Source organism: Alternaria triticimaculans (assembly GCF_023758025.1).
Source record: "Alternaria triticimaculans strain BMP 0046 chromosome Unknown scaffold_13, whole genome shotgun sequence".
NCBI lineage: Eukaryota > Fungi > Ascomycota > Dothideomycetes > Pleosporales > Pleosporaceae > Alternaria > Alternaria triticimaculans.
Genome location: NW_026055970.1, coordinates 91,803 through 117,908, shown reverse-complemented (window position 1 = coordinate 117,908; position 26,106 = coordinate 91,803). Strand labels below are relative to the sequence as shown.

Below are 26,106 nucleotides of genomic sequence, written 5' to 3'. Positions count from 1 at the left end.
TTCCAACGCGTGACCTCGTGTCTATAGCGTGTGCATCCCCTTTAGCGCCCTGTCTGTCCAATCGTCCACCACGTCGCCTGTCTGATCGCCCGTGTTTTCAGACCGCGACGGAGGATCCATGATGGGGAATGACCCTGGATGTGTCGCCTGACTTAGGTCGAAGAAGTCTAATCCCAAATCAGCCGTCGCGTCTGTATACCAATCATTCCCTATATCGAGTATGTCGGCATTATCCGTTCTTTCCTCGGCCGCCATGTCTACCGTCAAGTCCAGAGGCCCCTCCTGTGGCACATCCGGTACTGTTGGCGAATCGTTGTCCTGAGTAACACCCGTTATTGTGGCGAATTGCAGCGCAATCCGGCCAAGAGTCTTGTACGTAGGTGCGAGCTTCTGCATCCCGCGGACCTGGTCGAGCACAGTGCGCACTGTCGCTTTACGTTCGACGTCTCTCGGTGAATCGGTTTGGCCCTTGGGTCGTGCAAGAAAATCTGCGCATACGATCAGAACGGCGTGGAATACGAAGAAGAAGTCAAGCCAGGAGTAACCGATGATCTCGAATATACCCAGCTCGATGCCGATGGTGATGCATTGGAGGCTTTTGTGTACTGATTCAACACAGTCCTCCGCCAGGATTAGGGTTGTAGACCAGTCTTCTGAAATTGGGGGCGCCTTGTTCTCCAGGAAGCAGACGTTGCTCTCTACCTTTTGTATGAGAAAGTCTCGGGAGATGACACAACGCGTGTAGTAATAGTAGACGTGTAGCAATAATGTCATTGCTTTCAGATCCGGGTGCCCTGGCATGTCTTCTATTGACATGTGCTGAGGTATTTTTGCGAAGAAGTTGTCGCACTCCCGAAGTAGGGCCATGGCGACAGCGATGGTCGGGGACCGTTCCTCGGCAGAAGTTTTGTCGAAATAGGCACGTTGTCGAATGCGGTACGATGTGGACACTAGGTCGGAACAGAGATTCATGAACGCTGCGTTGATGCGCGTTTGCTCTAGCATTGGTGCGTCTGGGACTTTCATCGACATCTCTCGGTCGTCAATCACTGTTGGGCGGCCCAATATGCCGCACAGTGTCTTTTCGAATATGTAGAGCGACCACCAGACTTGTCGGCGCGTATTGCATTCGATGGGTTCGAATTGGACGTTCGTGCTGTCTCGATGCATTCCCATGGTAATGGCCTGATATGTGTTAGCAGAGCATGGGTGTCCTGTAAAGCAAATAACGTACCATACGTGCAGCAAGACCTATCAGTAACCACGAGCTGCTCTTCTGCCCGATATTATGGTGATGCATGTTGAGAAGAACGAGCGCTTGGACATTGTCCAGACGAGTCGATGTCAGAAGCGTCCGAAAGTAGGTTTTGGCGAAGGCGAGAAACTTGTGGCGAAGTACATTCATTTGGTCGACATCATTTGCTTTTGATTTCTGGCAGCCAAACGACAACACCAAGGCCAACGAAACTAGCCACCCCATATCCTTGCACTCTTCGAACAACTGCGTCTTCCGTGAGTACGTAGCCTCCAGCCGGATCTGAAACGTGGTTCTATTGAAAAGGGGAAAGTACACATGTATGTGATCGAAGTAGACTGCTACTAGAGCGTCGGTGATATGCTTTGCGGGTATCAGATCACCAATAGTATCTAGACGTGATGAGTGATCATGATGTTGCGACGGATCGTTTGATGCCTCCCACTCTGTCCTAGATCTCTTGCGGCTGCCATGGCTAGAACCTGGACGCTGACTGTAGGATGGTGGAGCGAATTCATCTTCAGACGGGTTCGTGCTGCTGCGTTTGAGAGCTGAGCCCGATCGGCTCGAGGGGTTTGAGGTGAATGATCGGAGGCCAGGAAAGTCGGCGCCTGATACGGCCTTCCATCGGGACGCGAGGGTGCGGATAGTCGATGCAAGTCGGAAACTACTCGACGGCCCGAAATAATGTGAGGCACCACGATTCGTACGAATGATCTCGTCAGTCTGGGAAGATACTTGTTGCGTTATAGGCTGACGAAGGCGTTCTTTGCTTGTGGACAAGGCAGTAGTGCGCCGAGCAGAGTGCAGGGGATACGTGGTAGTCTGCGAGCCCAAGTATGCAGATGGGACAACTGGCGATGGCTGCAATGAGTGTTGCTGTTGTTGTTGCTGTTCCAGCGAAGAAGTCTGTCTATCGCTACTGCTACTGCTGAAGATGTCTGCGGGAGTAAAGTCGTCGCTCGCGGGCATAGCAATGTTCCTGGTCGTGGCGATCTTGAACAGGGTCTCTGTGTCCTGAACATTCTCATCCGGAAAGAGGCCTTTGACTAGCGACTCAAGGGCTCTGTAGCGTAAGCTGAGGGTCTCCACACTGCCATAGACCCTCTGTTTACGTGGAAGCTTCGATTCACACACCACGCCATTTGCCTTGCAGTCCGCACATGGCACCTCGGCATTTTCGCGTATGCACCGTGCCCGTCGGATTTTGCAGCGGTCGCAGCTCACGAGGGCTCGCTTTCGTGATGACCCTGATTTGGCCGGGCGTTCGGCCATGGCGTCGACTTCGTCGTGAGCAAGATCGGAAAGTGTAGCGGGCGTATTGACGCGCTCGAGATTGTGGAGTTCCGAGATGCGAAGATCGTATGATCACGTCGTCGCGCCCGCTGACAGCAGACCGTGGCCCTCATGCCGCCGACCAGGCCATCGGAGTTGCTTCCGTACCAAAGTTAACGCGCGTCACAATAAGGTTTACTGAGCGCGACCCAACTGGAAGGATCTTCTTTCGTGCTTATTAGAACTATCCCCTCATGCGCTCATTATTTATGCCGTGGTCTTGCCCGACCTCACTGCGCTAGTCTAGATACACTGGAATCCCGTATACAACTGCAGCAGCCCCGTTCAGGTACTTCAGGTAGCAGGCCTTTCTCGCATCTCGCACTGCCTCGTCTAAGCCAACGCCTTTCTGCGGCACCCGACCCGTGTTCGAACGATCATCCACCAATTTGGCAGACTTCTTTCCCTTCTTTGCACTGTCTACGCTTCTTGCAATCTCTACTTCCTCGGCCAATTGCGCAACTCGACCCTTGCCCTTCGCCTTCTTCGCGGGCGTTTTCGCGGGCGTTTTGGATGGTGGCGTATCTTCCTGTGCCTCAGGCCATAGTCCCCATAGTTCGCCCGCTTTGACGGCAAAACGATCGCAATCCTTGTCAGTGACATCCCACAGCATGCCAAGTACTGCTGGTGCGCCCGCAGTAAGATATGCCGCAAGCATACCCGAAGGCTCGAAAATGCCGTTTTCAGTGAGATGTACAGACGAACAACCGAAGAGAAGAGTGGTCGCACAGCCAGGTTTTCTGTCCCCTTCATCTTGCTCGCCGGGATAGAGACGTCGCACTGATTTTGACTTGACGTACTGTGCACCGCTGCCGTGACCGAAATACAATACCAAATCCTTCTCACGCAGTGCATCTTCGAATTCCTTCTCGGACGGTGCGCGGTTGGCGATATGGTTCCAGGGGCCTGCAAGCTCGTCTAGATGCGGTTTGATGGTTTTCGAAGTATGGGACAAGTCTCCGGATGGATTCAGCATGCTTGTACCTCCCGTACTTGTGGCTATGTAATGTCCCGGAGCAGCGTCCTGCTGAGTTGTGGAGGACCGTGCGGAAAGTATTCTTTCGCGAAGGGCAGCAAGGGAAGGTAGTCGCGAGATTGAAAGCGGCTCCAGGCAAGGCAGCGACTCCCAGGGGAACGCATGCAAGTTGTTGTCTAAGATGAGTATCGTGTGACGAGAACCAGCGTCAAGCTTGTGGGACGCGCTGTGATAGGCGCGTAGTGCTTCATACGTCTCCACGACCATGGCATCGAAATCGAGCTCGTCATAGGCATTGCGCTCGCCGTTGAACTGGAGGATGTCCACAACGAAGTATATGAGATCCATGAGCGCTTCGTCCAAGTCAAGATCCTCATTGGTAGCGTCGCCCAGCCCAATGAACAACTCCAGTACCCGTGTATCCAAGACTGGCCGCTTTTGAGTGCTCTTCTTCTTACGGGAAGGCAGGTGCTCGTTGAGTATGTCTTCCAAAGCCTTTCGGAATTTAGCTAGGAGAGCTGGCTGACGCTCATGCTGAGAGAAGATGCCCTTGAAGCCACCCAGCCAGATATTTTCCATGTTGATAAGAAGCTCACGAAGTCGGGTGTCCAGAGCTTCGCGTTCGGCCCACCACTGGTGTCTTGCTTCCCTCGAGGCCATGTCCTTGGCAGATCGCGTACTGAAATCACTGAGCTCAATGATCTCATCGAAATCCCTCTTGCCGTCCTCAAACGAGAACTCTTCCTCGTCCATCTCGCGCGAAGCGTGGCGAGCCAACGGTAGGCGCAATACGAAAGGAGACAAGCCACGCTCAAACCGGGTGATGAATAGCTCATCGCGGGCCTCACTAAGTGCCAGAGATACAGCAGACCAAGTTTCCGGAATGATATCAACATACTCCTTCTGAAAGCTAGACACTGAGCTGAAGGCGAAATGCGATGAATCAGCGGCTGGCCATCGCAGGCAGTCATCGCGCGACAGTTGTTGCTTCTCTGCCTCTGTTGATTCTTGCACGAGGCGCAAGGCGTTGACTTTAGGGAGCTCTGAGTGTTGTCAGTATAATGTTTGCCATGTGCCGTGTCTCACATACCACTCATGTAGGCTGCGTATAATGGGTGGAGGGAGCCCGGTAGCTCGGTCCCAGAAACGGCGGACATCAAAACGGTGACATGGCCTAGCGCCATGGAGGTTTGGCGGAACAGGTGATTAGATCCATTGGTAGCACACAGGCTGTGTGCTTCAACGAGTCGTGCACGTGCTTCGCGAAGCGTATCCATAAAGTCCACCTTGGCTTGCTTCTTCGCTCGACCAGTCTTAGTAGTTGCTAAAGATCCCACAGTTGCCTTCTTGGTGGTGGCTGCGTCCGAGAGTCTTCGTTCCTTGAGACCAAACGCAGGAAAAGCGATGGTCGATTCTGGCAGAGTGTTCACTGTGAAGTCTTCAGCAATCTGCTTCGCACTTTGTGCAAGCTTTGCTTTGAAGATAGCCCACATGTGCGACACCTCTTGGCTCAGCCCGGCCTGAAGCTGCTCTGCCTCATCAAGAATGCTGAGGGCTTTATCGAGATCATCGTGAAGAAGGCTAGCAAGGACAGCTCGGTCTCTCATGCTCGCCTGAAAAGCGCACAACGCAGAACACTGTTCGGCGATACTGAAAGCTTCGGCTACTACGGCCTTCCCTATCTGACGCTTAGTCGTTGTGACGGCCTTTGCAGTTGCCCCTGTGGCCTTGGTCCGAGCACCGGCGGTTGTTCTCGCAGCCGATTTTGGTGCAGCTTTGGCAGCGGGTTTACGGCCTCTGGTGGCTGGCTTCGCCGTGACACTCTCTGTAGTCTCTAGAGTCATAGAAGAGACCTGATCAGCAAGCGCATCGACCGAGGGTGACGAAGTCTCCAACGTCTTGATGTACGAGGGTGAGCTCAGCTCCTGGAGAAGCTTCTCCATGAGGTCATAAGACTGGATTTCTTGCTCGTATTGACCGTTCCAGTGATGCATCCTGGCTACAGCTGAATGGTAACCTGCAGTAGACAAGCATTTGCGGGATGTATCGGGGCTCAGAGCATTGAGAATTGTCTCAGCCTTGTCGGGTCTACCGCTCTGGGCCCAACAGTCAGCGCGCCAACTAGCGTTGTCCGTGATGAGAGTTGCGGATCCTGTAGCCAAAGCGACCTTTTCAGCCTGTTCAGCGACATGGATAGCTTCGTGTAACAGACCTTGATGGGCGAAGATCTGGGACTGTTGCATCAGGGCTCGGTATAACGCGGGAACCAAGGACCAGAAGTCAGGCCCGTTGAGAGCATCATGCGTTACAGACATGACAAGAGGCGCAATAGGTTCCTTGCTGTCCACGGTTGTCATTTTCTTCGCATTGGCCCGTGATTCGAGGGCTGCCCAAATGCGACGATTGACTGTGACGCACTGCCTTGCATGCTGAGCCGCTGCCTTGTATGAGCCAGTAGCTGAGGCAAGAAGCGACTGAACATAGGACGCAGCCGCCACGATCTTGTTGAACCGTAATCTACCGGAGAGGGTTGTCGTTGACTTTGCGAGATCCATGAATTGTCGATCGTTGAGCGCAAGAGATTGTGCGTTCGTCATAGTAGTCAGACTGTCCAGTGTTAGTATAGTTCCGTCAAGATAAGACACTGCTCCACATACCATTTGGTGGTATTTCCGATACCCACAAGGTACTCGGCATACGCCATATGCCATTGCAATCTGATCTCTACAGAGGGACCATGGCGTTCGATCAACGCCTCAGCCTTGGCCAAGGATAAACCCGCCTTGCCGGTGTAACCAAGGTGGAGAAACTGCAGACCGAGGGCACACAGCGTGGTGATTAGCTCGGATGCATCAGAGTCGTTCCGTAGCTCTAAAACCTTGACCAAAAAATGCAGGAGTGGTAGAGCAGCGTACTCCTCTCCTTTCGCGTTGAGGAATTCAAGACATGCTTGGAGGTCTTGCAACCAGGTCTCCGTATTGTCGACCCGATCTGTGAGTGCTTCCCATGAGGACGTAGAGCTGACGAGAGACTCCCACGCCGCAAAGCACTGCTTGAAGGTTTCTGTGGGAGGAGAAGCCTGCTGCATCAAGGTCTTGAGATCACGATGCGCTTTTAGATGGGCTTCATAGTGCTTGAGTCCTACGTCTTCACTACTTGCTGTCCGCACGCTGTCGTCGTCTGTGGCATCAAGTGTAGTCAGGTGCTGGGGCAAGATCTGCGGGTCCTGTTGGGAAAGTTGAAGAAGTGTGACAGAGAGCCTCAGATGTCGGATCGGAAAGGTTCCTGGTATGTAAAGCTGTTGCAGTCGTTCGACAAGGATACATATCGATTTGTTGAGGTTGGAGTCCCACTGTCGATTCTTGGACAACGTTCGCAGATAGAGACCAAGCTGTAACTCCAAGATGGCTCCTCTCGTTCCAGGTTCCAAATCTTCCTGATCGTAGAAGGCTAGCTCATCTGGTTCTTGGGGTCCAAATCGAATGAATGAGTGATGGAGCGTTTTCAACACCCGGACGAGAGCGTCGAAAGATCCATCAGTGCTGAAAACCTTGTGCAGGGATGCTGTAGATGTCTCCTTCGAAAGTTGCTGCAACGCCTCGACGGTAAGGTGATTTCGCATACACTCTTGGAAGGCGATGCGAGAACGATCGATGTGGTTCAGATCCTGCAATGCTTCGCCCAGGTGCTCTAATTTCATTGAAAGAAGCCCGCTTTCTCGCTCGGATGGCGACCGGGATTGCAAAAGATCAATCGAGCGCTGCATGGCTACAACAAGGGCTTCGGAATTGCACCGCGCTCTTCGCAGTTGTGAATATAGGGACCAGTATGCATTTGACAGTTTGATCAGGTACGCGCCAACGAGAGAAGTGTTCTCCTCTGCCGGAAGAGTACCACGCTCGATCTCTTCATCAAATCGGCGTACGATATGTGAGCATTCCTGAAGAATGGTATCAAGCTCTTGCCATTGGTCTTGCGTCTTTATCGTCTGCTTGCAACATGCCATTAGAGAGTCAACAGTACTCTTCGCACATTTCCAGGCCAGGCAAATTCTTTCGGAGTGTCGGTTTTGCGATTTCGTATCTGATTCACTCGACGATGCAGTACCGAGAAATCTGGCAAAGAAATGCACGCTTGCTGCAATAATTGGTACCGCATGATGTTCGATCGAATTTCTTTCAGAACTTTCTGTGGTTTTCGACGTACTTGCAATGATTAATCGTGTGGCAGCGCGTCGCAGAGAATTCACTTCCGCAAATAAGGTTTCCAGATCGGACACAGATCCACCTAAGCCTCCTTGCAAAACATCAAGTGCAGTGGCAATGGTTTCCTCCAGGTCCGACTTCTTTTCGCCTTTCACAAACGCTTCAAGATTAATGATAGCGACCCGTATCGCTCTTGTCGTTTGCTTTGCTGCGGATGCATCAAGGCTCGAAGCCTCTTTTAACGACCCTAGCCACCGGAGGGCCTGATCAGACAAGCCCGCAGCTTGAGCGAGAGAGGAAAGAGTCTTGTTCGCAGCGGCCGGTGTAGTGGAATCAGTCGGGAGCCCTTCCAGGTCGATGTACAAGGTTTCCGCGAGTTTAAACTTCTTGCTGGGTGTGAGTTTTGATCTGCGAGCGAAAGCAACCAAGCATTTTGTAAACGGTTCTAAGAGTTCCCGATCAACGTTGCCTTGATGCTTGGCCAGGCCCCACCACTTTTTCCGGGTGCTGAAGGCCAGATGTTGTAGAAGAAGTACGGTCTCCGCAGATGGTTGTAGATTGTTAGAGTCTTCTGCGCTCGATATACTCGGGCATAGGGAGAGAATTGTCTGCGCTAGGGACTCCAACTGTCTCGCCGCCTTCGCTTGGCTGTTCGATGTCTTTGCAGTGTGCCAGAGCAGATTTATAGGTGACGAGGAGTTGGTCATTTTCAGATATTCCCATGTGGCTTCGATAGTCCGGGGCCTCTTGAGCTTCGCAATAATGCGCAATGTGTATATCTGGAAGTTCGCTACCAATGGCACAGCAGGGCTCTTCGGGTCGATCGTCGCAAAGTCGAGAAGCAACGCAATGCTCTCCTTCTCTGCAGTCCCCGGCTGCGGTAGGCCAGACTTAGGCTCCTCTTTTGCCGGATCCTGGCCAAGATATTTATCCAGCTTCTTCTTCAGTCCTCTGAGCTCTTTGACTGCCATGTTGTCTAGGCCCAGTGCGACAAGCTTGCTAATAAGCACGAGCACGCCATTCTCGTACTGCAATTCTTGTGAGTCCTTGCCCAGCACTCTCTGTGCCTCTGTTGTACCCAAGTATGCAAATGCCGTCCTTGCGCACTCTGCTGTTGCGAGAAGACCAGGGTCTGGGCCTGGTGCGAGGAAGGACGAATACGACGACGACCGACGCGGGGCACGTTTTTGGGGCGAGTTATTGAGCTGAGAGACGGATCGCTCTCGAAGGGGCTTCTGGGATACGGAAGAGCTCGTGGTATGACCGAGTCGCGGTCTAGCCGGCTTGCGCGCATCTTCGGCGGTCGTTGGCTTCGATTTGGTAGGGGGGCGAGCAGCGACTGCGGGCAGCGGGTTCTTCAGCGCATCGGCGAGTGTCTGGAGCGTCGTATTGGCAACTTCAGTCGCTAGTACGTATTTCTCCTTTGGCGCAAGCGTCGAGTTCTTCTGCTTGGTGATATCCGCCGTCGCTGTAGCCGTTGCTGTCGCGCCTCTCCGCCGTGCCGTAGCCTGCACCTTTACTCGGACGTTCTCCTTTTGCGGTGCATCCTCCTCTTTACCGGACAGTAAGTCCTGGAGCGCCGTCACCGTGGTGTTTGTGCATGTCGTAGTCGACCGTAAGTCTGCCTTGATTCGGTCGATGCGCGTGCGCGTCGTCTCGTTTTTGGTTGCCATTTTGGATGGCTTGGCGGAATGGGTCTCAGGCGCAAAATCTCAAAAGGCTCGTAGATTATACATTATTAAGAAGACGGGTGCGCTGGTAGGTATGGTGTCGTTCAGTGTCGTCGCGCACGTCACCCAAAGACCGCGGCCAAACAACTCGAAAACACGCTACCGCATCTGGCTAGCGTTGGGCCCCTTCAGCCCTATTCTTGAGAAGGCGCGACCGTTGAGCCGCAAGACCCCTTGTGATTCTATCCATGAGCTTGTGTAACTCTCGCAGTGCGCAAAGTTTCTCCATCACCACCTTCATCTTCTAGGTACAATCTTGTTGCAAAAACCCATCGCTAACTCGACAGACATTGGCTTCCGAGCAACCCGTGCAAGATGCGGCGTGAACCACACCCGCATATGGACAAAAGCCAATATTATGCGAATCGTCAAGCAGAACATTGGCTCATTTCGCACAGCGCATGTTGACGTCGGGCGACCGTCGCAGGAATCTAGGCGATGACACTCCCAGCAACGACCTCCAGGCAGCGGCGTGCATGCGCTATTGGTAAGTCGCCAGAATGACCCTCAGTGTTGGATTGGTGATCAGGAACCCACTTTGAGCTCTAGACAGAGATTGTACGAGCACAGACTGCGACAGACTGGAAGACAAGTCTCGATACCTACTGCCAACAGCATGTATTGGCTATAGTGACATGTCAACATCTTCACACCGATGCTTGCACAGTTCCAGTCTGTCGGTAGTGTTGTATTGAACATCCGACCAGTCGGTCGTGGATGAGATAGGGATATACGTATTGAGGTCATGATCGACTTCGCGTAGACGGATATTTATTTCCACCCCAGCGGAATCACGCCACAGCAGTGCAGACTGTGCGCCGTTGAACTACGTCTCCCTGACTGAACCTTAGTCCAACTATATCACTCGACGTTTGATATAGCTGTTGCGCAGAATGTAACAGTGTGGGGGATAGGTTCTCGCCGTTTGTTGGTGGGGCATCTATGGTTTGTTCAATTGGTGCTTAGCAACGTTGGAACACTCTCACTCAGACGTACCTCCGTAGCGAGCTCCTGTGCACTCCGCTATCTGGAAACAGCGCCAAAGCTTTAGTAGCAACAGGGCGTAGTTGTAACAACTAGTGGTGAGCAGACTCTTGTTGAAACCTTGGCCGCGTCTTCTTTGCTCTACACTGGCTTACGTGGGAGTTGTATGCAAGGGAAGTCACTACACGAGCATGCTCCCAGCGAGAAGAAAGAGCCAAGGTCCAGGCAAGCGAGTCGGTGGTGATGGAGGGATGATGCAGCTGATACGAAGAAGGAACCTGTATCTCACGCTCAGCTCCGGACTGCCACGGCGCTATGTAGTAGTAGGATCGTGCCTAAAGAGACCTTGGCTTGGTCCTTGGTCTTGAGGCCGAGGCCTCTAAGCTAACCTAGCTTCTCGCTACTCCGTCGTTGCATGAAAGTAGCTAAACGGTGCTTGTGACCATCGGGTATCGAGTAGTGAGTAGTAGCGCCATCGATCACAGACGGTTGACCGGATCTGGGGTAACGGAGAACAAATAGATCATCGCTAAAACGACTTGGCTTGCGCACCTCTTGTGTTCGTTTCCTACGAGTCCGGACAGGTAGCAGACGTCCGTCTAACACTTTCAGATTTAGGGGATTCAGACAACCGGGTCTGCTGCTCGGCAGTATGTGTAAATGTTAACGATTAGTAAACGACGCCTAAGCGACACGGTTTCTTACACTGTCCTCATATCTGGGTGCATCACGGCTATAAGCAGGCCACTTGGCGCCATGCCAGATCTTGAGCCATGGCCGTTGTATCTTGCTGTCTTCAAGGTGGCTTGCAGATACGAGAGATCCTTCAAGGAAAGATTGGCTGACCGGCTAATGTTGTGCTACCTGTTGGAGGCTGGAACTTCTTCGGCTCACCAATCTCTACCAGGCCACACCTATGATCAAACGGAGGATTCAAATTGTCGTGTGAAGGCTCTTCGCATCCCTTCCAAGGTTCCAAGGTTTCAAGATTTGCTGACAGTTCAACGCAGTCAGCTCTTCCGTTCGCGTATCGAAGCCGCGGTCCTGTTCGGCGACGGGCGCGGAGTCGCTTCACAAACTATAATTGCCATTGATATAGCCTTTATGTCGGCGCGATTGGTGTGCCAGACGGGATGTGTTGCAGATTTCCAGGTATCGCTCATCGTTCCACGATGTACTAGGTCCAAAGAGGTAGACGGCCCCGCCGTTGTTCGGCTTGCGGGGTAAACTCAAGTCCTGCTGGTACGTCCCGTCTACCTCAAGGCTCCTCGCCCAGGTGGTCTCGACGCTGCTTATATTAAATGGTACCGGTCCTACGGGCCATCTCCAGGGCTGCATCGAGCGCGGGTAGAGAGTGGAACTCGGTCGTGTGTCCAAGTACGCTCTCTACCGTCATGCGTCTCCTTGGTACGGAGAAGCCAAGTCTGGGGTACTATGAATTGACACTGTTAGTACCTTTGCAGACCCTGTTGTAAGTACCCAGACGCGCTGCATAGCATCCCGAGAACCCGTCCAACTATGGAGCCCTGCCGTCCTCAACATTTAGACGCCTTGGTAGTGGAAGTAGAATGCATCAGCTGTAGACTACATACGCCACTCATACGATGATGACGGAGCTACTCTGCACCCGGGTAGCGGTTCTCATGCGTACGAGCTTCCTGCAGGAACGCTGTTTCACTACCGCAAAACAATTGCACGTGGCGATCGAGTAGGACATGTATGAACCTGTCTATCGTCCTCCAACAATAGATGATCGTTCCGTGGCGCAGCATAACGCCGGAAACTTCTGGAACGCGTCAAGACGGTCCACGTAACAGCACGCTTGCTTTTCTGACCAACAGGGCGGTACATTCTGGCGCGTCAGAACTGCAAGTTTTGATTGCGGACGAGTATGCATGCGGACGCAACTCAGCGCTTCGACCGCCTCGGCCTGCAAGCCTGGTATTCGGGATGGCGCAAGCAGTTCTCATGTCTCCCGTCGTCCGTGATGGTACGAACCACGGTAGTTGCTGCCCGGTGGTAATCTAGAGGCGGCAGTCAGCATCCGCGCGACTCGTGGGCTCAGCGAACGCATTTTGAATAACGGTGTGTCAAATGAACCCACCGGCAGCGCGAAGAGATATGCCAGTTCGGGCCGCGCAACGAATGCCAAGGGGTGAACAATTCTCCAACAATCAACCCCCTGGCTAAGAGCCGCCTAGACCGCAAACGGTTAGTGGTAGTGTGCCTGGCATCGCATCCTCCACAGTCGCCTAATTGCCCAGCCAGACCCTCCCCCGCAACTGAGCACGGCAAAAGCAGACGCCAATGTCACATTCGACTCAGCGGAGGTTGGACGACTCGTCGAAAAGGAATCCGGACCGCACAAGCTGCGGCGCAGTTGGCAGAGGCAAACGCCTCATCAAAGACCAACCATGGCGTTCACGCAACAAATTGCGCAAAACTATGTGAATACGCATCAGCGCGGCGAGACCGCGGATGGCACCGCTTTGTGGCACTGCAAATCTTTGTCGCATTCGGCCTCTTCGCAGGCATCGCTGACCCTGAAGACCATTCGGAGGCAGAACAGGGGCGTGCTCCACGTGGTGGCGGCGCATTGTTGTTGTTCTTTTCCGTCCTTTGCCGCTTGAAACTCACACGCGACAACATTTTGGTATCTGCACAGCGAAGCTTACTCGTCTCTGACAAGGAGCACCCAGCCTGTCTACGCTCAAGCAGTGGAGTCGCCCGGCGGGCCCGAGTACGACATGTCTCTCGAGTCGTCTCCCTGTATCAGAGGGGCACCTGAAGCCAATATTGGGCGTCCGCTCGGCTGGCAATACACTCGCTGATTGACAGGGGACGGAAGCTCCCTGGACGCAATGGCCCATGTCAAACTTACTCTCATCAACCCTGCAACTGTAGCGTGCTGAGAAGCTTAGCGATCGTCTAGGACCCGTCCACGCCGTCCAACATGCCGCGTCTGGGGCACCTGCATTTCCGTTTGGCCCGGTAAAGAAGTCAGTTGGACGATCTCCTTCCTTTCATGTGTTCGGTCCATATCAGGGCACACTGCTCCACCCAGACTAGTTGTTGGCATCTATTGACATTATTTCCTATATCCTTCGCACATGCCCTAGGCTGTGGATCTTTCTCGCGGAGAATACCTTTAGTGTTGACTCCTCCTTTGTGCATACAACAAAGCCAAGCCACATCCCACCTGACCTACTTAACCTATCTGACCGTTCGACAACGTCCTGTCACACAGTAGCCTGCTTATTGGTGCTCGACAAATCTTGGGGCGGTCACTGGATCTTACAGAGCACGAGACCGAAATTGCTTCGTTGCAGGCGCGATTCGACGATTTGTTGCTTGCCGGCCATGGTCTCTTGATGAGCTGAGAACAGAACTACGTCCGATCATCTTATCGGGCCGCTTCAACTCGCATACGACGATCTGTTGCAACCATGGCGCCCTACGACATGGCCATTATAACCTCTGCCCTGGAAGGCCGTTCTATCAACAAGCCGTACGACCCAACCTTGGACAGCATGGATCCGCTCAAGCCCGTGTACAAGGCGGGGCTCATTCCCCTTGGCATATTCGCCATGATGAGTTTATTATCAGTTACGGCCTTGCTCGGATTCATCACTCAACGAATGATATCGTGGCGGAGACACTACAGACAATATGTCGGATACAACCAATACGTTATCCTCATCTACAACCTCTTAATCGCAGATCTGCAACAATCAATCGCCTTCTCGATATCCTTCCATTGGCTCCGACTAAACAAGATCGCGGCACCCACTGGCGCATGTTTCCTGCAGGCCTGGTTCCTGCAAATTGGGTAAGCATTATCCCCATCCGATATGTCTGTGATATAGACACTGACTCTGTATACCCGTGTTCAGAGATGTCGCGAGCGGTTTCTTCGTCCTCGCAATCGCGATACACACCTGGTTGGGCGTGGTCAAGGGATACAAAATGCCATACTTTTGGTTTGTGGTGTCAATCCTCTCGATTTGGGCCTTTGCATTGTTTCTCACGGTGCTTGGACCGGCGCTCTACCAGGAGCGATACTTCGCTCGTGCTGCAGGATGGGTAAGCCTATCCCTCTCCGACTTCCGTGTACCCAGGAACTATTTGGACTGACTATCAGTAGTGCTGGGTTTCCCACAACTACCAAGAAGAAAGGCTTTGGCTACACTACTTGTGGATCTTCATCGTAGAGTTCGGAACAATCATCATCTACGCCCATGTCTTCTTCCACCTCCGCGGTCGCATCCGGAGCATCATCGCGAACGATACTAGCAAGCTCACGCGCGCGACCAAGTTCATGGTCATGTACCCTTTCGTATACGTCCTCCTCACATTGCCCATAGCGGTGGGTCGCATGGTAGCGATGACCGGTCATCAAATGCCAGAACTCTTCTACGTCGTGGCTGGCTCGCTTCTCACATCGTGCGGCTGGATCGATGCGCTCTTGTACACCTTGACACGGCGGGTTCTAGTCTCCGGAGACTTGAGCACAGGGCACTACAACAGAACTGTCACTGCGACCCTCACGAACGCAGCACGACCAGGCGACGACAATCATTACGGCCTAAATTCCATGAGCAACAAAGAACCCCTCACATCCACTGCCCGCACCGTCACCATAGTAGGTGGCAGCAACAGGCTGTCACGAATAGTGGACCACCGCCGCGGGCGCAGTTACACAACGCGGTCACGACTCGAAGACACGCTACACGAGGACGATAGTCCAACACGAGCAGGATCACAAGATTCGATAATCAAAAACACGCCCACAGGGCACGGCATCAGTATTGTCACCGAAACAAGTGTGCAGGTGGAGACTACTGACGACAAAGAGTTCGAAGCAGGAAGGCCACGGTCGAAAGACTGGAATGATGAATACAGTCGAAGGCTGTCATGAGACGGGTATACTTTCACCCTTGGCCTGGTCCTCCTCCAAGTGACCACGCCCGTTGCTCGCAGAAACAACTGCACTACACACCGACCCCGTTGTCCCTACCTTGACTCGATACTACTTGTACACTATCGTTTGTTCAGCACGAAAAGCGTAGGCGTTGGACTGGCGCGACTTCCTGTTTCCTTTGTTTCCAAGCTATGTTGCACTACACTGTCTACCAAGAGGTAGCATTGAGATACCCGAATACAAAACAACTACAATTTCAAACGTACACTGTCCGATTCTAGTCTACCACACCACGATGTGTTAGTGTATTAGCATCATATAAAAGCGCAGTACTGTATAGAACAATACATATCGTCCCCCATGTTCTACCACCTAGTGTTCACGCGAAAGTACATACGCATACATTCGGAGTAAAAATGTGACCGGTCAATCCAACATCCGTTCCACGTTTCACGTTATCGAAAGTAGTAACCTTGCGAAGTTCTTAGTAGACACTCGGAGTGCGGTGCGAGGCTCCTCGCGAAACCTTACGCCTAGTGTAATCCCGACGAACGACGGAGTGCTCACCGAATTCCAAGACAGCGTTACGCTAAGCAGTCCCGAGGTCCAGATTGATTGCATTTAGCTCATATCATTCGTATTACGGGCGTGCTTCCTATGTTGCATGAAATGAACGCCGACTTGAAGGGTGCTGGAGCCGGCTTCGTAGAGAAGCTTTCGAGAGCCACTCCATCGAAGGGAAAAAATGCACATTTACCTACAGCTAGTACTAGCAGTGAATGACCCGAAGGTCTGTATTGCATTCAGAATTTGCTATTTTCGTCTCAGCACTAACGTATTCTACAGACCTATTTTCAGTTTCATCCTTGATCGGGGTGGGGTGGAGCAGAGTATGCCTTGGACGTGTTTGCAGTGGTCCGGGTACTGCAGCCGACAAAACAAAGGGTTGCATCAAGCGAGCGTGAGAAAACATACTCATCGCTTATCTTACATAACACGAACCATTCATCGTTTAGACGTACAGGGTTAAGGTATGGTAGTACGCGTGGTTCATGGTGGCGATCGCAATCGCTGGAACTCTGAACAGTATGCTGCTTGATGAGATGTCGCATGTAGAGAAGGCCGGACTGGAAGAGTATGTCATGGCGCGCTTTTGGCACTCGGTAGGAATTGCAATGGCAGGCGTTGGCTGCAGGTGTAAGCTTTCATGGCGACGATTTTGGGAACATGGTAAGAAACTGATCGGATGTACCGCAGTCTACATTCCTACTAAAACGAACGTTCAAACAACTGCTAAGGCAACGTAGACTTGTTCATTATTCGTAATTGACGTTACCCCCTACCGAGCGCATAGGTCCACGCCCAAGTCATTCCGTGATTGGTTTGATGTTGACTGTAGACTGCGAATAGTAGAAGTTGGTGGAGCGTCTTGGGCGATGGTTGCGGGAGGACTTCACACTTCAACACAAGACACTGCATGTACTGGGATTGGAGGATGATGTTTATTGGCGTGAGGGGTCACTCAAAGCCATTTTGGCACACCACTGTATCTGCACCATGACATCGCCGGTTTCCATGCGTAAGAAAGTGCAGAAGGAGAATAATCGAGAAGTCCGAGAAACCACGCCGTTGACCATCCGTATCCCATTTTGCCAGCCAATCCACCCGGAGCCACCTGTCCACGTCTAGATGTAGGTCTCGTAAGGTACGGGTGTAATGTTCTCCGGCTTCTGCTCCTTGAGGCTGACAATGTGCTCGGCGCGGGGCTGTGCGGGCTGGCGCTTCATCTGTTGGGGCTCGCCAGTCTCCTTGGCCTTTTGTTGCTTGGCGAAGTTGAGCTTGACGCGCTTGAGGAAGTCCTCTCGTGAGCGGGAGTGGCGGACGTGCTCGATGCGGACGTTGATGCGCTTCTCCATGTATCGGTTGCCGACTTGCTTCTGGAGGATGACACCGACGGCGGACTTGGTGACGTTGTAGACGATACCGGTCTTGCCGTGGTAGACCTTGTAGGGCATACCCTTCTGGACGGCACCTGTTTTGCATAAGTCCTCCGCTTCAACCGCTTTCGCTGTGGACCTGGGGTTTCGTACCGTTGGCTACGACATCGACGATATCACCGACCTTGTACTGCTTGAGGTAGGTCGAGAGCGGGATCATTCCCTTCTTTTTGAAATCGCGAGAGAAACTGTCGCAGCGTCAGCAATCGTCCGAATGAATGAATAGAGTGCGCCTTTGGTTCAGACTGCGGTCTGGTACTGCGGTCTGGTCCTTCGGTCGCATGGGGAGAGTCGCAATCATTCCAACTTACGCATAGCGCGTACCCGCGCGGAGACCGGCTGCGTGACCCATTGTGTGTTTGAAGTTGGGCTGGTGGTTAGTAGCTGAGCTGTTGTTGATGGCGGAGTGCTTGAATTTGGCAGAAACGAGGCAGTGTGCGGTGGTCCGCGCATTCGACCAATCGGGTGCTCTTGGCAAAGACCCACATGCGCTCTCGCTACGCAAACACCGAATATTGACCATCTTTTTGTCGTTCTCTATCGCAGACTCAACCATCGACAACCACAATGGCGCCTCCCCGATCCTACTCCAAGACGTACAGCGTCCCCCGTCGTCCTTTCGAGTCCGCTCGTCTGTATGTGCAACCCCATGGCCACTGAGCGAGAGCGTGCTCCGCTTATGTCTGGGACACAAGTTAATGTTGGGTTAGGGATACTGAGCTCAAGCTCGTCGGCGAGTATGGTCTCCGCAACAAGCGCGAGGTCTGGCGTGTCCAGTTGACTCTGTCCAAGATCCGTCGTGCCGCTCGGTGAGTGCTCATTGTTCTCGTCTGCGCGCAATTGATGCGCAGTCTGCGAGATGCGAAGTTGCTAACATTTCGCAGTTCGCTTCTTACTCTTGACGAGAAGGACCCCAAGCGTCTCTTCGAGGGTAACGCTCTCATTCGCCGTCTCGTGCGTGTCGGTGTCCTTGACGAGTCCCGCATGAAGCTCGATTACGTCTTGGCCCTTAAGATTGAGGACTTCTTGGAGCGCCGTCTCCAGACCTGCGTCTACAAGCTCGGCCTCGCCAAGTCCATCCACCACGCTCGTGTCCTGATCCGCCAGCGCCACATCCGGTATGCATCCGCCCGCATTCGCTCAAGAAGCGCGCGACTAACAGTATCACAGTGTCGGCAAGCAGATCGTCAACGTCCCCTCCTTCATGGTCCGCCTCGACTCCCAGAAGCACATCGACTTCGCTCTGACCTCGCCATTCGGTGGCGGCCGCCCTGGCCGTGTCAGGAGGAAGAAGGCCAAGGCCGCCGAGAAGGGTGGTGACGAGGACGCCGGCGAGGAGGACGAGGAGTAGACTTGACGCCAAAAGGAATGATTCATGGACGACAGGCGTTAGGCACGATGGGATGAATCTCTTTGATAGTCATCCTGTCCTGGAAAGCACTATATCCCTTGTGGGTCTCGGCTGGTGGATGATCTACATATACTTCACGTAGACACTGCCCAAAAATTTTCAACTGCCATCGTCTGTCTTAGTTCACTTACAATGCCCGTGAGAATGTAAATGATGTTTGTCCACGTACGGTTTATAGGATCTTACAACACCCTGCAGCCTACATTGATGCTACGTCTTGTCACTTGCTTGTTGTTGCCCTAGTGTAGGCTGCAGGCCTACTCAGTTCTTTCTTGTATAAGGTGACAATCTCACCTCATTCATGGAAAAGTTCGGACACTGTGGAGCCTACATCAAGATAAAAACATGCAAAGTAGGTGGCCTGACGTTGATGTAGGCTCCCGACCTGTTTAGTTTTTTTCTTGTATGAGGTGGTCTGACTGACGCTCTTGCAACGAGGTCTGCCCTATGGCTGAGTCGTTGGCAAACTCCAAGCTGCATAACGTTTGATCAGCTCGCTGCACTTTGCATTAAACTATTGATGAGCCTAATACCTCCCATATCTTGACCCTACCACATGCACACATTACAACTCAAGCAATCGACAAGCGTCAATACTTTCTCACAACACCGGCTTTCGATCACTATATCTCGATATGCTCTTCCCTACTGCATAATACTAGTACTCAGAATCATCGGTATACAACCGCGTCTGCGGGCTAGGTCTCTTCCCCTCCAACGACAGCCCAGCCGCAACCCTCTCCTCGCCCACCTTGGCCCTTGCCTCCTGCATAATCCACAACCCAGAACTAGTTCCCAGCCGTGTCGCACCAGCCTCCAGCATCTTGACTGCCGTGTCCAAGTCCCTGACCCCACCACTCGCCTTGACCTCCATCTTCTTCTTGCCTATTTTGGCCGATGCGAGGTACTCCGCCGCGGCCACCATAAGCTGCACGTTGGGCAGGTTAGCGCCCGGTCCGTTGAAGCCAGTGGATGTCTTGATGAAGTCAAAGCTAGCAGCAGCGGCAAGATGAGATGCAGCAAGGATTTGCGCGGAGTTTAGTTGCGAAGTTTCGAGGATGAGTTTGAGTGTTGTGGGGGCAGGGCAGAGGCTTCGTAGGCTAGCCAGTTCTCTGTAAATGGCGCTGTAGTCTGGGATCTCCTCTGAGTCTTCCTCGCTAAAGTCGCTGGCGTTGCTGCTTCCAGCATTCTTGGCCGTGTTGGCAGCGGTGATGCTGTCGATTGCTGAGTCACGAGCACGCTCTAACGGTGGAGAAACCGGTCGGTTGTGCTTGGTGAGGAGGGAGTAGTTGAGGACGACATCAAGTTCTCTCGCGCCTGCTGCTACGGCGGCACGTGCTTCTCGCAGCTTGTAGTACGTGTCTTGGGTTCCTTCGTGGAAGCCCACAACGCAGGCTACGAGCACGTCGGTGCCTTTGAGGTTGGAGACACAGCGTTGGACATAGTTCAGGCGAACACAGACAGACTGGGAATCTTGTCAGCTTGGTTTTTTCTCGGGAGCGGTGAGGTGTAGCACGTGTCCCAGCTCCAAACTCTAAGGGTGCGACTGTGCCTCATGCGGAAGAAACACCACCAGAACTGCAGAAGCACATACCTTGAAGTTCTCTGTCCTTGCCTCGCCGCACAGCCCATCGATCGTCTTCGTCGTCGCGTCCAACTTGAGTACTGTGTGATCCACCGTTTTAGCCAACTGCTTCAGCGCTTCCTCTCCATTCCTCATCCGCGGGCCCTCGTAAACCTTCCTCGCCCTCTCTCCACTTTCCACCTCTTTCAACACATTCTTAATCGTCTGATCAATTTGCGTTTTCCATTCCTGGTTCGTAAAACGATCCGTCATTATTTCGATGGGGTTCGATTTGTCGTCGCAAAGATCCGGGTTGGCGGCGAGGAAACCGCGGATCAAAACTTCGGATTCCGTCAGAGGGATGGGGTGGGGGTTAGTTGGAGCTCCCGCGCCTGCTGTGGATGAGGTGGACATTTTGAACGACGCGCTTGCAAATGTTTGTTTATTGATCTTGTGATTGTCCACTGATCTATTTTAGTGGCTGTCGAACCGTGAGCCGCGGATGCGCGAGCGAACGAGAGGGCGAGTGGAAGTATTGACGATGACGTGGGGTGGCTTGTTCTCGACTCGTGTCCAATCAATCGTTAATTGAAATAAGCACTTTAGGCGAACGGTTATGCAGCGGCGTTGCCTCCTGGTCTTTGAGATAAAGGTGGCTGTATCGACGCCTATTATGTAGGAATCTTGAAGTTGGCGGAGGTCGGCGTTTTGCTCGTCATGTGGCTGCTTGTAGGGAAGGTGCTATGAACTGGGTAGGGGTCTCGGCCATGCTTCCCCACTTGGAGAGCAGAATCATTCTGCCAAGAATGATGTCCTTCTTTTCTAGGTAAGAAGCACATCTCTTTGCGATACTAGTAGGTTGTGACCGTTTCCATTCCACGCGGGTGGTACAGTACCCGTATACAACCTGGTGTTCGGTGTAGACGGAACTTGATCAAGTCAGTGTACACCACATAAACATAAAACCGGCGTATGCATGTTATTCACAAGACAATGTTGGATCACTTCTTTGTGTGCGAAACGAGTGTGAGGAATTGACGCTTGATTTACAAAGGACCGCTAGCATGCGTAGGTATCCTCGATTGCAAGCCGGTCCTCACCTCGGACGACTGATCCAAAGGCTCTGAAATGCTATCTCTCCTCCCACATGCATGTACATGAAAGCTGAAAGACCATGCCGAACAAAAGGAAATAGATTCGAGGAAAAGGGTGGTCCATCAGCGCTGAGATATCCGGAACTCCCGTTTTTGTGACTTTTGCATTGACTCGAGTCGAAAGATCCCTCTTCTATCCTGCGGTCGAGTCGATCGGCGCCAATGAGATCTACACCCCTAAGCCATGATAGTCGTCATCGTAACCCATCAATCCCCGCTGTCATCACATCGACGAATCGTCTACTTCCTTCGGAAAGAGCAGCCCTCGGTCAACCGCGCCTTGCCACCAGTTGGCTGGCACCTGTGAATGCGTTAGCCCATGCCCTGTACCCATATCCATTTGTCCCAAACTTACAGGACCTGCGAGCAGCCCTGGCAGACGACGACTGTGTTGGCGTGCGAGAAGACGGTGGTGATGGTGAAGCATCCGGGGCACTTGACGTCCATGAAGAAGGAGCGGGGAGCGGGCACGAGGGTCTTGAGCTTGTGCTTGCGGGCCTCACTACACGCTTGTTAGTCGCAAGTCGGGGGCGAAAGGGCGGGAATGTATGCGTACGCGGCCGGGGAGGGGTTGAGGAGGTCAACTGCGAGAACCTAGGATGCTGTTAGTCCAAAGTCCTCATTGAGATAAATTTTGCGCAGGGCGAGGCGGCGAGAGGTTGCGAATTGAAGATGCTGTGGCAAACTCCGGGCGTCTCGTGTGCCTGCTCAGAATCCTCTCGCGCGGCCGTCCAGACCCTCGGGAACTCGAACTCACCATTCTGACGATTTATGGAGAGTCTTTTGGTTTGGTTGATTGTCGTTGATGGCTTGTCGATGATTCGGGCGCGAAAGTCACGTAGTAGAAGGGGGGGTTGCTGGTTGACAAAATCGACCATTGTGCACCAAGCGAGCTGCGCTAGTGGATCTTGGCGGCCCGTGCTGCGAATTCCACAGGATCTCTTCCCCGGATCAACATAGTTTCACAATGCTTTGCAACATTTTAGTCTTTTTCCTAACGCTGTTGTTCTTTGACTGCAATACGGAACGTTTGTGTTGTTGTGCTGCGTGTTGTCCAGTCTATGACGAAAGCTCGCTCCAGAGCGGCAAGATGCCCACGTGAACTAAACATGAGCAGACCGCCACTAGGGGTGGCTACATTTCGTGATGCTTTATACAAAGAGTGTATAAGAGTAGATGTATACATTTCCATCGAGGCTATCCACTTGTTAAGATTAATACTGTGTATGCTGCAAACTGCGACACATACTCAAGCCACCCGTGTACTCTTGGCTGCTCGTCCTGAAGTATAGCGAAGCAGCTAATTGCTGACAAGCCTTTTGTTCGGGACCTTTTCGATTTACAACGTCGAAATCAAGTGAACAATTGCAACTGGACTGCATGCCGCTACACCACACTCATTGCTTCACCTCTGATTGCACAGCAAAGTGCATCTTCAAAACTAGAAGTAAACGAACATGTCCCAATCGGACCGATTCGCAGGTATGATGCATCCAAGCACACGACACGAGTGAGCTTCCCAAGGCAAAAGTTCGGGAGAGCTCTGACTGGTCAGAAGTCGTGCCGCCGAATCTGTGGAGCACTCTGCTTTTGACCGGGAATGTGAGAGCAGCAATCGTAGACTCTCTGTGTGGTCATTTGGTCTAGCTGAAGTTGACTCGACTGAGCGCTAAAGTGCGAGGTATTGCCCCATTGCATCTGGGGTGACTTCCCTTTTACCCCACTTAGCGTCATTTCCAAGCTCGTCGTACGTCGTATAGACTGCGGCTGCATATAAGTACGAGGAGGAAACAACAAAGAGTGAAAGAATAAACAATCCATCCAGTTCACCGGCGATTTCTATCTCAACATGGCCGCGCAGCAGAAGAACACGCAGGAGATAGAGAAGGCGAAGAAGCTCAACCATGTGCCCTGGGACGAGGAGTACGAGAAGATGATCTCTGGTATGCTGTATGTATACACATTCTACTGTCTGCAATGAGTTCAAACTACATCACTGCCTTCTCTTTAAGAAGTAAACATGCACACTATTGAAGGGGAAACCCAGATATCGTGAAGCCTACATCAACGCTACATGTTCCTCTATCTAGCATTATCTTCATGTAGACTGCAGGCAAATGTTTTCATACCGTAGGATACTGACACAACCCCAGCTACAACGCCTTCACCCCGTCCCTAAACGCCGCCCGCTTCAAAGCCCGCGCCTTCGCCCACAAATACAACACATGGTTCCCCGACCCCGCCACAACCGATGAAAGCAAGGGTTTCGACATCCTCGCCGCAGAGCGCCTGAAGATGCTCAAACAGATCATCGGCCATGTGGCTGACGATGAGATCTTCATTGAGCCCCCTTTCAACATCGACTACGGCTGCAACATTTCCCTAGGTAAACGTTTCTACGCAAACTTCAACCTGACTATTCTGGACTGCTCGCTCGTTACCATAGGGAACCGGTGCATGTTCGGGCCTAATGTGTCGATTTTTGCGGCGACGCATGAGATCGAGGTGCAGTCGCGACGGGACAATATCGAGTATGGAAAGCCGGTTGTGATTGGTGATGACTGCTGGATTGGGGGTAATGTGGTGATTCTACCTGGAGTTACGATTGGCCGGGGAGTTACAGTAGGGGCTATGAGCGTGGTGACAAAGGATGTTCCGGATTTCTGTGTCGTCATGGGACAGCCGGCGAAGGTGGTTAAGAAGGTGGCGGAAATTACGGCGGAGGAGGGCGATGTTATGGCTTCTTAGGAGCTTGAGATTCGACAAAGGGAACACATCTTTCAACGGGCACAGCATCACTTAGGTTCCACGATAGCATGATGTGAAGAGCGTGAGCTGTTGATGGTGTTCTATCCAAAGTGACATCCAACTCGCCCTGAAAGTGCAGTCAACTCAGCTCATCTATTCGAGAAGCTCTCGCTACCGGGAGCGTAAACGCATGTAGACCCCGCCAAACCAAAGAAAGAAGTGAAGAAAGTCAGCGCCGAAGCTGGACTGGAGCAAACATGTACAATAAAAGTATAAAAGCGTTGAAGCGTATAAAAGGAATCGAGGGGAAGGTCTATGCAGGGAGCACTACTCGCCAATGCGCACTCCCGTCCTGAGTATGCGTCCTATCCAACCGGACTTGGACCAGCACCAAACAGTTTGCCACCTTTTCCTGAGAAGCATAGAACTAGCAATGGATGAAGATACGAAGGATGTTAACGATGCGAATATGAAGGCGGTGGTGCGATCACGAGAAGTGTGGGATGGTGCGCGTCTATCCAGAGATGAAGTAGCGTTCGATTTGGCCGAGTAGTTTGTGGTGGAATGCGGTCGGAATCAATGGCGGGAGTGTTGTATTGGCCTAGAGGATTGTGCAACCGCCGCTCTTGTCTTTGCTGGTCTTGACTTGCAGAGCGACGCGGGCGGCTTCAGTAAACGCTTCGTTCACACCTCTATTCTTCATAGCGGAACATTCTACACCCGTTAGATATCTGCCATGGTTCCGAGACGTGGCTTGGCTTACCCAGGTACCGCAGTGCCTTGATCTTCTCCGCTACGCGCAGACCCTCGTTGTAGTCGATGCATGGTTTCTCAGGTTGCTGGTCGTCGGCGTCGTCGTCCTCCTTCTTCCGCAGGTCACACTTGAGTGCCACTAGAACGAGCTTAACGCCGGGGCAGTTCTCTGCTATTTCGCCGACCCATTTCGTTTCCACGTTCTCGAGCGAGTCCGGTGAGTCGACCTGTGCCGTGTGAGTTGCGAGTTGAACAGCATAATGTCGGATGAACGTACCGAAAAGCAGAGCATGATCGCGTGCGTGTCATCGTAGCTCAATGATCGTAGCCTGTCAAATTCTTCTTGCCCGGCGGTGTCCCATAAGCTGAGCTCAACGTGTGTGTTGTCGATGTAGATGTCTGTCGCACCGTGTCAATCGTGTTTGTAGAACTTGCAGATAGGCGCACAAACCGTGTACATAGTTCTCTGTAGTAGTTGTTAGCGACACGAATAGATAGTGTGAGGCGCGCCCTTACCGAATACTGTGGGCTCGCTGAGAGGGCTTCATTAGCCTCATTCGTATCTCAATACCAGGTACAATACTCACTATACTGTTGGAAAGTAGCTACCACAAAGTCAGCAAGCTGCGGAGATGGCAGGATAGCGATGTTACATACCCTCTTGTGAAGACGTTAAGTAATGAGGTCTTGCCGCATGCACCGTCACCGCTGGAAGTACGTTAGCTTGTTCTGTCGCATCACGCCTCGGTCGCCCAAACAAAGAGGCATCCCCGCATATAGCAGACGTACAGAAGCACCAGCTTGCGCTGCACAGACTTTGTTCCACCGCACATGGGCATCGTGAAGGTCGGAAGGAGAGTCGGCGATTGGGTCGTGTCGTCGGGTCAGGGACGAGAGGCGCGCGCGCGTTGGTGCAACAAAGGACGACGGTCGCGGTCGTGGCAGCGGATGTGGTGAGGACGAGAGCGAGAGTCGCACTGGAGACTGGTAGCGGATGATGATAAGGATGTGTGAGGTAAGAGGGAAGCCGGGGGGGATCCAGATGCTGGGCTGGAGATGCAAGCGATGGATGG

At 52.6% G+C, this 26,106-nt stretch overlaps 9 protein-coding genes across 9 annotated transcripts; 3 read left to right on the top strand and 6 right to left on the bottom strand.

Annotated features, from left to right (window-relative positions):
* Positions 1-21: 21 nt before the first annotated feature.
* On the bottom strand, positions 22-2,530 carry J4E78_007928 (uncharacterized protein; the record flags this gene model as incomplete). Its single annotated transcript, XM_049368531.1, has 2 exons — positions 22-1,185; positions 1,235-2,530. The coding sequence occupies 2 exons, from the start codon at positions 2,528-2,530 to the stop codon at positions 22-24; spliced, it is 2,460 nt and encodes an 819-aa protein (XP_049219496.1).
* Positions 2,531-2,828: 298 nt separating this feature from the next.
* Positions 2,829-9,444, bottom strand: J4E78_007927 (uncharacterized protein; the record flags this gene model as incomplete). The annotated part of the gene is made up of 3 exons (XM_049368530.1): positions 2,829-4,609; positions 4,657-6,173; positions 6,224-9,444. The coding sequence occupies 3 exons, from the start codon at positions 9,442-9,444 to the stop codon at positions 2,829-2,831; spliced, it is 6,519 nt and encodes a 2,172-aa protein (XP_049219495.1).
* A 4,487-nt stretch (positions 9,445-13,931) lies between these two features.
* J4E78_007926 (uncharacterized protein) lies at positions 13,932-15,403 on the top strand (the record flags this gene model as incomplete). The annotated part of the gene is made up of 3 exons (XM_049368529.1): positions 13,932-14,314; positions 14,379-14,568; positions 14,630-15,403. The coding sequence occupies 3 exons, from the start codon at positions 13,932-13,934 to the stop codon at positions 15,401-15,403; spliced, it is 1,347 nt and encodes a 448-aa protein (XP_049219494.1).
* A 1,688-nt stretch (positions 15,404-17,091) lies between these two features.
* On the bottom strand, positions 17,092-17,755 carry RPL21A (60S ribosomal protein L21A; the record flags this gene model as incomplete). Its single annotated transcript, XM_049368528.1, has 3 exons — positions 17,092-17,438; positions 17,497-17,591; positions 17,715-17,755. 3 exons carry the CDS (start codon positions 17,753-17,755, stop codon positions 17,092-17,094), a joined length of 483 nt encoding a protein of 160 aa, XP_049219493.1.
* Positions 17,756-17,970: 215 nt separating this feature from the next.
* RPS9 (40S ribosomal protein S9) lies at positions 17,971-18,754 on the top strand (the record flags this gene model as incomplete). Its single annotated transcript, XM_049368527.1, has 4 exons — positions 17,971-18,038; positions 18,114-18,212; positions 18,288-18,521; positions 18,574-18,754. The coding sequence occupies 4 exons, from the start codon at positions 17,971-17,973 to the stop codon at positions 18,752-18,754; spliced, it is 582 nt and encodes a 193-aa protein (XP_049219492.1).
* Positions 18,755-19,472: 718 nt separating this feature from the next.
* On the bottom strand, positions 19,473-20,792 carry J4E78_007923 (uncharacterized protein; the record flags this gene model as incomplete). The annotated part of the gene is made up of 2 exons (XM_049368526.1): positions 19,473-20,279; positions 20,409-20,792. 2 exons carry the CDS (start codon positions 20,790-20,792, stop codon positions 19,473-19,475), a joined length of 1,191 nt encoding a protein of 396 aa, XP_049219491.1.
* A 980-nt stretch (positions 20,793-21,772) lies between these two features.
* CRP6 (40S ribosomal protein S27) lies at positions 21,773-22,292 on the bottom strand (the record flags this gene model as incomplete). Its single annotated transcript, XM_049368525.1, has 4 exons — positions 21,773-21,833; positions 21,888-22,034; positions 22,089-22,126; positions 22,290-22,292. 4 exons carry the CDS (start codon positions 22,290-22,292, stop codon positions 21,773-21,775), a joined length of 249 nt encoding a protein of 82 aa, XP_049219490.1.
* A 1,089-nt stretch (positions 22,293-23,381) lies between these two features.
* On the top strand, positions 23,382-24,280 carry J4E78_007921 (uncharacterized protein; the record flags this gene model as incomplete). The annotated part of the gene is made up of 2 exons (XM_049368524.1): positions 23,382-23,482; positions 23,686-24,280. 2 exons carry the CDS (start codon positions 23,382-23,384, stop codon positions 24,278-24,280), a joined length of 696 nt encoding a protein of 231 aa, XP_049219489.1.
* Positions 24,281-24,881: 601 nt separating this feature from the next.
* J4E78_007920 (uncharacterized protein) lies at positions 24,882-25,872 on the bottom strand (the record flags this gene model as incomplete). The annotated part of the gene is made up of 8 exons (XM_049368523.1): positions 24,882-24,994; positions 25,044-25,260; positions 25,311-25,432; positions 25,485-25,499; positions 25,550-25,566; positions 25,621-25,638; positions 25,691-25,741; positions 25,823-25,872. The coding sequence occupies 8 exons, from the start codon at positions 25,870-25,872 to the stop codon at positions 24,882-24,884; spliced, it is 603 nt and encodes a 200-aa protein (XP_049219488.1).
* Positions 25,873-26,106: the final 234 nt, after the last annotated feature.